Source organism: Heptranchias perlo, chromosome 3, assembly GCF_035084215.1.
Source record: "Heptranchias perlo isolate sHepPer1 chromosome 3, sHepPer1.hap1, whole genome shotgun sequence".
Taxonomy (NCBI): domain Eukaryota; kingdom Metazoa; phylum Chordata; class Chondrichthyes; order Hexanchiformes; family Hexanchidae; genus Heptranchias; species Heptranchias perlo.
The window spans coordinates 44,912,917-44,927,491 of NC_090327.1; the positions used below are offsets into that span (position 1 = coordinate 44,912,917).

The following is a 14,575-nucleotide window of genomic DNA, read 5'->3' on the forward strand; positions in this document are numbered from 1 at the left end:
GTCACAAATCAGTGTAGCGAACATTTACGTGTATAATTGATTTTCCATTCTTTTCATATAAGTATCCTAAGACTATCCTTCAGGGAAGTTTATATAAAAGGGTTGAAATTTCAAGACCTGACTTGGCACTGCACAGATAGCATGTGCCCCAACCGATAGGCTCGGGCCCAGCCCGAAATTGGACCTCGGACCTCATTAGCATTTTATGCGCAAACTGCCGGTGCCATTTGCGCATACAGGCGGTTCACGCATTCCAAATATCGAATGTTGGGCTGCTTGTCTCGCCAGCAGCAGCCCGAAGATAAGTCCCAGGAGGGGGTTGGAGCAGACAGCAAGGAGGGATGGCGATTGTGAAGGCTGTGGAGTTGGGGGTGCAATCATGCTCCTCCTGGCTTTACAAGAAGGTTTTTTTTTACTAATTCATATTTAAAAAATAATTACCATTCATTAGCACCCGCAGAGGCTGCTGAAGATTTCTAAGAGGGGCAGAACTGGCAACCTGTTTCACTGCATCGTACACTGATTTTACAGCGGGGTCCTTCAACAGGTATTAGATCCCTAATTAACATATTCAAGGGGCTTAACAACTGTTTTAGGTGGCCATCTGGAATGCTTGCAAAGCCACCTACACTTGGTGGCGCTTGTAATGCATGCACTGATCAGCATGGGATGATGCACCCCGAAATTGGTCTTTTTTGCCCCAGTTTTTACTTGGAAAATGAGCGCAACGAGGAACAATTTCTGCCCCAAGGTGTCTTTTTGTACATTGTAATACAGAAACTAAGGGTTATATTTACAAAGGTAGTACAATTTGGTATAACTCAAGGATCTTTACAAAGGCTAGACTCTATTGGTTCATGAATAATGAGGCGTTCCACTGACCCATTTAAATGAACAATTAACAGATCAGCAGCATCTGCAAAGGTGACAACTGCAGCGATTAATCTTCATCTTAAATCAAAAATAAACATTCTCTGGCAAAAAAATTTAAAACTATTTATCTGTATGTGCATGCATCGGATCTTCATATTCTCTTATGTTTTTGATTTCCTGGGAGCTAGAACAAAATCTAATTCCAAGGATTTTTTCAAATGTACAATATTATTGTCCACAAACAGCTGCAGTGTTTAAATAAATAAAGTAGTGGCTCTCCCATGGTGTTGTTTATGATAAGTTGGATGAAACTCTGTTTTGTAAGGACAGGAGCATTACACAATGTATTATTCTGCTGGTAAGGTGAAGCTATGTAGTGCAGTCAGCTATAAAGAAATGGGCAGAGGGGCTGGGTGTCAAGTGGGAGTGGGGAGACTTTTTTCCCCAAACGTAATGGGAACATGACAGAGGAGTGCAGTTGGGAGCAAAGCTGGGAGAGGAGCTAGTCATGCAGGGCTTAAAGGGAAACTGCAGGTTGTGGGGCCTGGAAAGGGTGCTGGAAGCTGGGGAGGCAAATGCTATGCGGGATTGAGAAATATTGGAGCAGAACAAAATTTAATCTGGGGCTGTAATGTTAAAAATATAAGTGGTAGGGAAAGCTAGGAGTGGAGGTAAGTGGGGGGAGGGTAGGGAAAGAGATTCTTTGGTTGTATTCTTAAAAATACTAATAGCAGCGAAAGTGAGCCAGAGCAGATGGGAGTGGAATGGGCTGCAGGTAAGAGGAAAAAGCCGGGGGAACGCTTTTTGAAATATAATGGGAGTGGTGTGTGGGGGAGGGGGAGATGGGGAGGTGGCTGGAGGCAGGAGACTGGCAGGCAAAGACAAAAGAGAAAGAGGTCCATGCTGGTAATGGGCCTGGAACCATAATTTTTATTTAGTTTTGCTTGGGCTGGATGCCTTTGAAACTGGTCAGGCTGGAGGCAGAACTAAGAAGGAAGTAGAGGTGAGGAGAGGGGAAGAAATATTTGAATTTACAATTTTTTTTTCCAAATGTTTTTAATATTTGCAATTACAAAGCTTGCAGGGCTTTCATAGTCTGAAATGTGAAGCTATATTAAATATGAATTTAATTTGAATAATGTTTGTGTTTCTCGAGGCAGAATCTGGACACCTTGTTCTGGTGGTTCTGGAGGTTCTAGAGGCAGCATTAGAAAGGGCATGTAATTTCTGTGATAGAGTTATTAAAAGGAGTTGGGTAAGCTAGAAGCAGGAGGAGAATCAGAGCAGGGGACTGTGGGCTGGATTAATTCCAGCAGGACTGAATGGCAATTGCAGAAAAGACCAGGCAGGAACAGAAGCAGGTGATGGGAGGCAAGGCATTGAAGGCAGGTAGAAACAAGGGGGAGGAAAAAGTTTTGGGGGCAGGGAGGAAGCTGGGCTGGGAGCCTGCCAGGCATCTGTAATGAGCCCCGACCCAAGAAAATGGGTTGGGGTCATTAAGAGTCGGGTGGTGGGTGGAAGTTTAGTCCCAATCCACCTTGAACTATGAATCCGACCTGGAGGGAAATCGAGCCCTACCTGTCAATAATCTCCCCAAATGCCTTTCCACTTTTGTTATTGGACGTCCATTCATTATGTCAACATTTTTCATACTTTCTCTACCCAGGTTAATCAACTTACATTTATATCTACATTAAGATCCATGTTGCTCTTCCTTTGCTCACGTAATTAATTTGTGTAAACCCCAATGAACGCCGTCAGTCTCCACTACTCTAGTCATCTGGTCACAACCCTAGTATAAAGATCCATTGGGTTTTACTAGAGTTGTTACACTGTTTATTTTTGACAGCAAAATAATTAAAATAATCTGCTCTTAATTCATAGTTGCTTAATTCAAATAATCTGATAATTCAATTTTATTTAACACTAAATTCCCAGTTTGCTGCATTATATATGTTGCTTAATTCAAATTCCCCTTTTTAAAGTGTAAAGAAACAACTGAATTGTCAGGAGTATAAGCCATCATGGTCCATTTCAAGAATGCTGATATTTTTGTATATGATGCACTACCTTTTTAAAGGTAGTGCATCATGTGTCTTTTTAAAAATCAGAAGAGCCATGGACAAAGCCACTAATTTTCTGTTTTCATTGAGAAAAAATCATGAAATCTGATCTCAAAATTCCAGTAAAAATCCCTGAATCCCATGGAACAAAGTGGAATTTGACTTATTCAGTCACCATAAACCAAAGGCCCTAATTATATGGAACAGTAGCCCCTTTGTGTATTATATACAAGGCCACTAGTTTTCCATATTCACAGAAAAACAGACCAAATTCTGAAATACAGTTCCCAAAACACCAACAAATTTTTGAATCCCATGCAACAAAACTGGAATTTGATTATTCACCACTACAAATCTCTGTCACAAAACTGGTGATATCAGCTTGCCTTTCACTATTAGGAGTGGGGTTCATCAGTTCTCTGCTGGGTCACTAGATGGAGCAGCACACTGTCAACAGAGTTGTAGAAAGCTGCCCTGCTTTTAAATGCTGTTTTGTTGTCCAGTTAGAAGATTACAATTTATGACGGTTTGTTTTGAGATGAAGATAGGTAAGACTGAAGTGGGTGAGAGATATATTTCAGTCACCACTGAGATACTACATTCTATGCAGTATCCAGATTATCATATTCCACCTTGAAAGCAACAAACTCTCAAAAACTCAAGTCTACACAGTAGTGAAAAGCAAAAAACTGCAGGCACTGGAAATCTTAAACAAAAACTGAAAATTCTGGAAACACTTAGCAGGTTAGTCAGCATCTGTAAAGAGAACAGATAAGTTAACATTTCAGCTACAGGCCCTTTGTCAGGAAATGGAGGCTCCAAAAAAATTAACTTATCTGTCCTATCTACAGATGCTAACTGACTTGCTGAGTGTTTTCTTCCCCATTTCTCTAAGGATCCTTGGATGCATCCCATCAGATCCTGGCACTTTGTTCTCCTTTAGCTTAATTAACTTCTCTAATACTTTTCTCTTATTTAATATCTCTGATCTCACATTTAACAAATTAAGGATTTACCTCATCTCCAGTATATTCTCTTTTGTAGCAATGAAGTGAAGTATTGTTAAGTACCCCTGCCAATTTCCACTTATTGTCTAATAACTCACACTCCTCTCTGGGGTTCCATTTCACATCAGACAATTTTCTTTTCACTGATACACTTGTGGAATACTTTTACTGTCCTTTTTAATTTTTTTGAGATTCTTTCCTCATACTCCTTCCTTGCTTTCCTGATCCTTTTTCAACTTTTTCTTTATTTTCTCATATTTTTATCATACTAACAAGCCCCAATATCCTCTCTTCTTCAATTTTAGTTTGGTTTCCTCAGACTTGAGAAAATAGAAGGGGTAGATTTTCTCCCGGTGTGGACATCAGGCGGCCAACTGGTGGAACGTGGTCGTTGGCCGTCCGATAATCCTGGCTGGTGGCCCAGTCCATTTTTAAGGCTAGGCCTCATTAGCATTCGGCTGGCGGGCAGTGGGTGGAAAATGAGTGTCCTGCAATATCGGGTTGCTCCGCCGGCTTTCGGGTCGGAAGAAGGTCGGTCCATGAGGAAAGGAGTCTGATATCTTGGAAGGGGAAGGGGGATCCGGAGCGGCAGTGCCCCAGAATGGTTTTATGGAGCCAAGAGGAGCACTCCTCCCGGCCCCATGAGAATACAATAAATCTTACCTGTGGGCTCATCTTCGGCTGAATTGTCAGCTGATACTGCATGCAGTTCGCGTGGCGGATGCTCCATTCAGTACTGTCCTAAAATGCAAACGGGATCCTATGTATATCATAGGACCTCAATTTGCATATTAAAAGGGCCTACAGCATGACTGAGGCGAGCACTCCAGCCATCCAGCGGCTGAGCTGGGGAAGATTGCAGTGGCCGCAGCGACAATGGGAACACTGCTGTAAGTCATTCCCCAGCATTTTCTGGGCACTATTTCTGCTGGGCGGGAGGCCTCAACATGGCCCCTGTAATGATAGGTGGGGGGGCCCCAAAATGCCAGAACCTTTAACAAGTAAGAAACAAAATCATTACTATTTATGATGGAAGTCTTATTTTACACAGGTTTGGTCTTTTAATATAAATGGAATCATGGTGCCAGCAGAGACCCCAAATCTATGTTGCCCAATAAAGAATACAAGCAGTTGAGAGGCAGAGATTCCAGCACAAATATGTCATGATCAAATAAAACATGAAGAAATCTGGAGTCAAAGGCCCCTAGCACTAACATGAGATGCTTTACAAAACTTAGAACAACTGGAAGGCACAGGTTTGCCAACCTATTTTCTTGATTTAAAGAGATAAAAAGTTGTCCCTTTAAGACCCTGTCCTGGCTGTAGATAAACTATGTCACCCAATTCCAGTATAATTCAGATTTCTCTGATTTTTTTTCCTCACTGGATTTTGTTCAAATTGAGAAAGTCTTTTTGGAGTGCTGCATTAATATTAATCAAACACATACACGTTAAAAGGTGTTTGTAATATCTCACTTATTTATGAACAAATATCGGCCAGAACTGTAAACTTTTATTTAAAATCTGATGATTAAAGAAATATTCCAATACGTTACATTTATCTAGCTGGTTGACTGTTTGAATTATAAAAACATCATGATGCCTTCAAAGATCTTTTTGCTTCCCAAACCCTCCTCACAACTCAGTGCCAAAAATAAATTTCCACACCTGTCTATATTCATTTTATCACCATGCCACCTGTTCAGAGATATTGGTATCATCCAGGTTGCAGATGGAAGGGCACTTTTGGCGGATTTCCACCAGTTTTGAGAAACAATTCTGCCCAGTGGGCTCTAACAACTCATCCATCATGACAACACAAAAATTTCTGTCAGCACAAAAGTTTTTTCTGCAGACAGAGAATTAAGATATCCACTCACATAACACACCAATAATTGCAGTTCAGTGTCAGAATAAGTCAGAAATTAGACCTTGATCCCTATAAAAGATCATTGCAGTTATTCTTCACTGGTAATCTTATTAGAAAATTCTACAGAAAATGTCACAATGAAAAAAATATCTGTTTCATTATTTTATTAAAATATATAATTTACCTTTTTAATAAAGATGTCTAGATACATGACCTTCTTTCCCCTATGTTAGAAGCTGGTTACTATTATTTTTTTAAAGTGTGCAAGGTGCCCCTCTGTCCTAAACTCTCTGAAGTCCTTTGATTTTGTGCCTCGCCTTTATTCTCTGTATCCTCATTTCCAATGCAGCTGTGTCTATTTTTGTATCGGGTAGTTCATAAAATAAATTGCATAAATTGATATTTTCATTTAGGTCATATAGATTAATGGCCTTTTAAGTCAACTTTATAAAATAATGTGAACACTATAAACAGTTTACAAATATATACTGCTTAAAAACCCTAAAAACCTTCTTTAAAAGCATACCTAGCTATGAGAATACATCTGGCAGATTATGACTACAGATTGTGACTACAAATCTGTCTAATAAAATAGGAACATATGAAAAGAAGTACAGGAAAACTCCACTTGATGCATCAAGCCCGCCCCATCCAGACACGGTGCAGCCACATACACGATTTACTTACCCACTAGTCAGGCAATGACCTGGGCAGATAAATCCGAAATTTTTATTGATTCCTCCTTTCTTTAGATTCACTAAAATTGAACTCTTACAAAAAGGGTATGCCATAGCTGGCCTGATCTTAGCTATCTGTAAGATCATTTCGTAATCTCTCTCTTGCCAATGCTGCTCTGACCAAGGCGAGGAATATGGTAGACAGCACAGTACGATTCTCCCACTTGATGTTTCCCTTCCTGAGGAAAAGCATCTAGCTTCCACTTAGTACCCTCTACTGCAGCATGTCTGTGATCAAAGGAGGGAAGGAAGAATGGATGGTTGGGTGAATGCTTTCACTGAATGAGGCGGATCTCATTTTATTTCTCACTCAACATTCTCCACATACCATAGGAGTCCAATCCTGTAGTACACAGGAGGAGTCTGGCCCTCTTTGTATAGATAAAGCACCGAAAGTGAGAACAGATATCTCAAACTTCAGATAAGCTTTAGCTGATAAGTCCATACAGTAATGTTTGATAAAAATATGAGGATAGCTGCAAGTAACAATCCCTTCTGACATCTGTTGACTCAGTGGCCCTGACGTTACTTGTGAGAATATAACTCCACAAAAAGCATTGAACTAACCAATTTGGCAATCTTTGGAAAGATGTCTAACATGACACAAATTGAGTAGAATCCAAATGGAATCAGTGTAACATGGCTGTCCTAGCATGTGCTTCATGAACTCTGTGCTCCACTTCAAATTTATCAGGAGACAGACAAAAAGACAGAGTAACAATTTTCTGTTGTAGGTAAAGCTACTTTAAGCAGGAACTTAAGCATTAGTATGAAAAGACAATATGGGGTCACAAAGGACATTTTCACTCTCCCAAAAGGTGGATCACCAATTAACTAACATTAAAGCTGAACAAAAAATAAAGACATGTTTGAAACAGGCATGATAAAAATAGAATACTGTATTCTAGTGCTTGGGGATATGGAAAACATGTAATCTGTGAACAGCCTATACTTTATCATTGTGAACAATGAGATCTTCTCTTGTTATTTCCCAAATCGCAACTAAAATGTATGTCATTTGCAGTTCACTGATACAAAATTGGTCTTCAGTTTATTAATGTTCATTATCCAATATTGTCAGGTTATGTTACTCATGGTACTGCTATCCCGTAGAATTCATGGCCTGTTTCATTGAAACATTTGTATGAGCAAAGCAAGGCTCGGACAGGGATAATGTGAACAGGTCTGGTCATGCTAGTTTCCTGAAAGATAAAAAAGTAAAAAGAATATAAATCACGAAACAAAGTTATATTCTTTATTTTCAGATAAAAACAGTTTCAGATTAAATCCAAAGAATACATTAGAGCTGGGACTAAAAAATTGCACTTGAATTTAATAAATGACTATTTATGAAGCAAAATTTGTCAAATTTGCCACTCAGACCAAAGAGCAACATGGTGTATTGGCATTAATCAATAGAATATATTTTGCTAAATTATTATTCTGTTTCAATTTTTCATTCTCATGGCATATTCCCATACATATTTTTAGTATCATTAATAACCCTAATTTTTTTTTAAAAATTGAGCAATGTCTGAGAGATCCATTGGACCTGAAAATCTTGAGGCCGTCCATTCTGGCCTAAGGTCCAGGATGCACCCACTGGTGACCTTCAGTGCTAACCCCACCAAAGTATGCAGGATCAGAAGGAGGTCACCATTATAATACCAACAGCAGGCACCCATGAAAATAGGGTGCATCACGGGCGCTCACTAGTCGGAGGAAGTTGGGAATCCAGGCAGAGGATCCCCTCTCCATTGAAAACATTGCTTAAACAGCCGATCGACCCCTATAATAAGAGGGCTGAAAAGTGCTGTTAACATTTTTTAAATCTGCAGGGGCCCAGTCCACCACCCAGGCCTGTTCTCCAGGGTGCACTCTACTTCCGCTGGCCAGCACACTTGCCTTCAATCGGCATACTAGCCAGGAATAAGAAGACTCCTGGCCTGTAAGTCCCTTTCATTGGTCTGGAAATCCCCTCCCTAGGCTATACTCTCATTAATATGGGCTCCCATGTTGGGGTGGATGGTTACTCCATCCAAAATAAGACTGTATAGAAACTGCTAGAAAAAGCCAGGACACATAGGAAACTCGCTGGTCCTGGAAAGCACGAAGATTGGCCAGCTTGAACACCGGCCGCGATGGTAAGCAGAGTCCGGGGGAGCGTGGGTAGGTGATGGCAATCGGGATGGGGCAAGCAGTGGCTGGCAGCGGCTGCAAATTTAATGTGGAGCCAGAAGTAGCACTCCTGTTCCTCCTGGCTCCACAATAAGGTATGCAAAAAAGTTACAACTTACCTTTTGGGAATCAGCCTCCATTTAAGGGCCACTGGTTTGGCTGCCATGCACTTGAGAATACTGACCACAGCATGCACGACACAAGCTGCAGGCAGAAGCCTTTACCAATATGGTAGGCGGCGCACTTTTGGCGCAGAATATGCACGTGCACACTGCCTGCCAAACTGGACACTTAATTGATTTCTCTTTGAATCTTTACAAGCTTCTGATCTGGTTATTTAAAAATCCAATTATTTCATCCAAACATCTGTCCCCTGTCTATTTCTGTATGTATACAGTATTTGAAACAAAATATTTTACCTGTGTTATATTAACAAAGGTCACACATTCAAGCCAAGTGTTTAGAAAGCTGTCTTTACATAGAGCACATATGCTTGCACGATCCAATATTTTTCTCGCTTCTGGGTAATCTTTAAGACCTGTATTCAGGTTGAATGAATTGCCCTTCAGCTTCTTCATGATATACCTTGCTGTAATTTCCTTCAAATTATAAAGAGAATGTACAATTAGGAGAGCAATAATGGAATTGCATACTGTCGTTTCACTTTAGAGATGTACATCTGAATCTAGCTCAGATTAATTAGATGAAATCTTTTCTCAGACTGTTGTGACAATCCTAAATGAAATGAGTTTGGATAGATCCCAGTTTCAGTTGTTACTGCATATAAATCCACATCACATGACTGTCCATAACAATTGTAAGTTGGTAGTTTTAATTAGAGGCCACAAATAGGTGACTTGTGAGAAATGGAAATGCTGTATTAAGGATAAACTAGCTGCTGATTTCATATAATAGCATAATGAGTAAATGCATTGCATGTGTAAATGCTGAGCTATAGGGCTTCATTTTAGCTATCGGGTGCATTCCTGGTGGGGGGGCTCCGAAAATCGGGGAATCCCGGAGCGGGTCCGGAGCCCGGCTCCAACCCTCCCTCTTCTGGGTTCCCCACAGACGTGCTGGCGTGCGCGCGCAGCCCCCGCAGGTGGGAATCCCACAGGCAATTAAAGCCAGCGGGATGCCACTTGACAATATTTATCTAGGTATTTCAGGTCATTAACAGACCTGATTAAGGGATTATGTGAGGAGGGGTGGGATTTTACAAACAACTGGGACTGTTTCCCATACTGGGGGAAACAGTCCCAGTTGAAATGGACGTGTTGCAACTGTCAGCCTGTGGCAGCTGCAAAGGTCCATTTGACAAGTGGGGGGGGGAGACCCTCACTCATTGCAGGAGGCCACTCTGTCACTTGGGACAAAGTTTGGCCTCCACCACCCTCCTCCTGACAAGAAAATTCTCCAACTTGCACACTTACCCCGGTGTCCAGACACATGTACCTACCTTGCAGACCCCCTCAGATGTACATCTTCCGGATGGGGGCCGCCGTAGCTGCAGTCATGACCTCCTCAGAGGGCGAACAGCATCACCAGCCTCACCAGCCTCGCCGGCCACGCCGTCCACCTCTGACACGTGGAGCTCCACAACAGAGTGCTGTGACACATCCACCTGCACAGCAGGAGGGAGGGTAACCGCAGAGAGAGATGCGTCGCAGGGGGTACTACCCTCGCCACAGGGTCCACAGACCGAGGCTCAGCTTCCTGGACCTCTCTGAGCAGCATTGCACACCGAGGCTCAGAGTCACTCGACATGTAGTCGTGGACATCTGCAGCCTCCTTCATGCCGAGCTGCTCCCGGTTGGCCCGAGCACCATCTTCTTACCTGTCGCTGTCAAAGTCACCACTGCCCTCAACAACTTCTCCTCCGCATCCTTCCAGAGTGCCACCGGGGACATCGCCGACGTCTCCACAAAAGAGCCCTGCAAATACACCTACACCACTCTGCAGTGACACAATGGGTGTCTTCAGTTGTGGATCTTCATTGTGATCCTCAGGAAAGGGCATTATTGCACAAACCAGACAAGATTCGCAAAGACGTGGCAGTAGTGGTGCCAATATAATATGTGATGTGAGTTGGTCAGAAATTCAATATAAGTAAAAACCATGACAAACCCTCAAACACCCTTGTGCATCCCCTTCATGCTCACGACACGTTTGCCTTACGCTGCCTACTGCACATATGTGATGCATGCCCTGTGGCTGCAGCACAGGTAGTGGCAGGTTGAGTGAGGCTGACTGTGAAAGAGATGCACGAGAGGGTGAGTATGAGATAGAGCCATGAGATTGTATGAGGATTGGGTTGAGTGGTAGTGGTGGGATGAGTACTGGCGAGGTGAGTAAGTGCAGGTAAGATGAGGATGAGCTTTGAGTGGGTATGAGGGGTGATGTGACAGAGTAGTGTTGGCAGTGCAGAAGGAGATGTGGGGTGGGGGCGGTGATGTGGCAGATGGAGTGTAGGGGAATGAGTAAGTGTACTCACTTTGACTGACCTACTTAGGCCACTGGAGCGCCTCCTGCACTGTGTGCAGGTGGGCGATATGTTGGTGGTGCAGGTGACCTCCTCTGCCACCTCGAGCCAGGCCTTCCTGGTGGCAGAGGCAGGCCACTTCCTCCCGCCCGCCGGGGGGGAGATCTCTGTCCTCCCCCTCCTCCTCACCCCATCTAATGATACCTGGAGTCAGGCATCATTAAACTGGGAGCAGCCTTCCCCCTGGGCTGCTCCATGCTGTAATTTTTTCTATTTGTTGCAGCATCTGTCAGTGGAGGACTGCCCCTTTAAATAGAGCTGCTCCAGCTGACAGACCTTACTGCGCATGCGCAGCCCGCCTGCCACGCAGATCAGCAGTGGGGAACCCGGAAGACCAGGTAAGTGGATCCAATTAGGCTGCGATCGCGCGGGCGGAAGACTAATTTCACCGCCCCCCCGCCGCGAACCCGCAGCCCTGGTAACATCGAGCCCATATAAACTAGAAGGTTCATAGTATAATCTACATTTGTACTGAGTTGGCTGATCTCAGCGAGGGCAGCAGTCGGGGACTACAAATAGCCTCAGCACCTCCAGGCTAAGGAAGAAAGAAAAATCAACCAGAGTATCCATGCCCAATTGCTATCCGGTAACTCCTGATGAAGAGTTCTCATATGTTGATGTTAGTATGGAAGGATCAGGCTTTCTGAGATGCCTGTACAGTTAAGTAGCCCATCAGCTAGGGTTGCCAACGCTGGTTGCAAGTAATCCTGGAGATATCATCAAAAGACCTCCAACCATTTTGGTAGGAAGACTGAGGAGAGACAATATTAACTAAAAGGTACAATTTCAAAGGGGGTACAGAAAGAGAGAGACCTGGGAGAATATGTACACAAATCTTTGAAGGTGGCAGGACAAGTTGAGAAGACTGTTAAAAAAGCATATGGGATCCTGGGCTTTATTAATAGAGGCATAGAGTACAAAAGCAAGGAAGTTATGCTAAACCTTTATAACACACCGGTTAGGCTTCAGCTGGAGTATTGTGTTCAATTCTGGGCACCACACTTTAGGAAGGATGTCAAGGCTTTAGAGAGAGTGCAGAAGAGATTTACTGTGATGTGGAGATGCCGGTGATGGACTGGGGTGGACAAATGTAAGGAGTTGCACAACACCAGGTTATAGTCCAACAGCTTTATTTGAAATCACAAGCTTTCGGAGCTTTGCTCCTTCATCAGCTGTCTTCACCTGATGAAGGAGCAAAGCTCCGAAAGCTTGTGATTTCAAATAAAGCTGTTGGACTATAACCTGGTGTTGTGCGACTCCTTACAAGGGATTTACTAGAATGGTACCAGGGATGAGGGACTTCAGTTATGTGGAGAGACTGGAGAAGCTGGGATTGTTCTCCTTAGACCAGAGAAGATTAAGAGGAGATTTGATAGGTGTTCAAAATCATGTACGGTTTTGATAGAGTAAATAAGGAGGAACTGGCAGAAGGGTCGGTAACGAGAGGACACAGGTTTCAGGTGACTGGCAAAAGAACCAGAGATGACATGAGAAAACATTTTTTTATGCAGAGTTGTTATGATCTGGAATGCACTGCCTGAAAGGGTGGTGGAAGCAGATTCAATAATAACTTTCAAAAGGGAATTGGATAAACACTTGAAGGGCCACAGGGTTAGAGCGGTGGAGTAGGACTAATTGGATAGCTCTTTCAAATAGCTGGCACAGGAACCAAATGGCCTCCTTCTGTGCTGTAACATACTATGATACTATGAACCACCCTACCAATCAAACAGCCTTTTTTTCCCCATCTCTAATATTTTTATAACTAATAAACAGAAGTGTTCAAAGAAAATTTAATAAAACACACTATTATTTTAATGCTCCTATAACTTTTCTCCTGAGTTCCTTGTGGCAGTGTCTAGGAGATTAATATTTAATACCTGAAGACTTAAGGACAATCCTGGAGGGTTGGCAACCCTACCATCAACACTCACTATCTCAACTCAAAAATAGCCACTTAAGTGAGGTACCAGAGGGCTGCAAGCATCTGTGAAACTTTACCTCAGCATGAGTCAGTATATTCAGGTGAGGAGGGTAGAAAATTGATAAAAAGACACACTGCTGAACCAGTGCAGAGCAAGATTTTGCTTGTATCTAATCCTTAAAATACAAACATGAGATGCAAAAAAGCACTTATTCATTCTCCAACACTGATGATCCTTAGCTTGATTAAAAAATAATCACCAATAATTTATTAAAAATGACAGGATGAGAAAAAAGAAAATATAATGCTGTTTGTTGAAAGCTTTATACTGGAACACTTAGGAATTAAGGTGTCTCAGTGGAGTAGCAACTTGCTCTACCAACAGCCTATGTCACAGAGATGTAGGAAGTGGATTGAAGCCAGTGAAATCACAGAGTGAGTTCTTGATCTTGATCAACTTATCAGGGAAGCACAGACCAGAAGTCAGGTAATTCCACATAAATTGGAAGGATGAGCATAATGCAGTTACAGATGCCTGGGCATTTGCAGTCTGACCCAATTTCAGAGGCAGCACATGTTACCACTGGTTGAGGGGTATATAATTTTAGCCATTAACAATAAAGTAAAATTATTTTAAATACTGTATTTTCAGGACCAATTAACTTTAAAAAAAAATATCGTTAGGTGTATATGCAAATGGACAGGGAAATCTGGCAGGGTCAGGCAACTTTGGAGTTCAACAGAAGTCCCACACAGCCATGCTATGGCAGCGATGCAGGATCGCTATTTTTTGGGACCATCGTCATTTTAATTGTACGTTTAAACTGTGCAGCAACACTTATTTAATGTTAGTAAAACAAAATCAACAATTGGTAAATGCCATTAAATAAAAGTTGCCTTTCTGAAAATTTGCTAAGGGATTTAGTATTTTCAATGAATATATAGAGAACAGGTCACTGCTAGCAACAAGCTATCAGAGATGTCTCTGCAAGAGACTGACTAGGTCGTTAGACTTAGAAGGGGAGTTAATAGTTATTGGAACTCACTGCTTGCCATAACATCGTCTAGCTTTACTACCTGTTTAAAATATAATTTTAGACAGGTATATGTATTATGCCGTCAAAAGATGGAGATGTGAAAAAATATGAAGATTGTTGCCTGACCACACACATGGTACAACTAAGATTACTTTACTACACGATAGCTCAAACTTCAACAACTGTCTACAAACTACAAGGTATCAGTGTGCGCAGCTTTTTGTTTTGTAGTGGGCAGAACTAGTTAGGTGACGTGATTGGCTTGATATTTTTTCCTGGATGAATGAGCTGAGATGGGTCAAATGGCCTCCTTCATCTTGTGCTCTTTGAACTGATCCCATATA

The 14,575-nt window shown here is 42.2% G+C and overlaps 1 protein-coding gene across 2 annotated transcripts in view; it reads right to left on the reverse strand.

Moving 5' to 3' along the window:
* Positions 1-7,271: 7,271 nt before the first annotated feature.
* lrrc69 (leucine rich repeat containing 69) overlaps positions 7,272-14,575 on the reverse strand; it is a 67,005-nt gene continuing 59,701 nt past the window's right edge. For both annotated transcript variants that reach the window (XM_067979368.1, XM_067979367.1), the window contains 2 exons: positions 9,148-9,327; positions 7,272-7,752 (listed from right to left, as the gene is read on the reverse strand). In XM_067979368.1, coding sequence (XP_067835469.1) covers positions 7,642-7,752; positions 9,148-9,327 — 291 coding nt within the window. In that variant the 3' untranslated portion in view covers positions 7,272-7,641. The remainder of the gene's footprint in view (positions 7,753-9,147; positions 9,328-14,575) is intronic.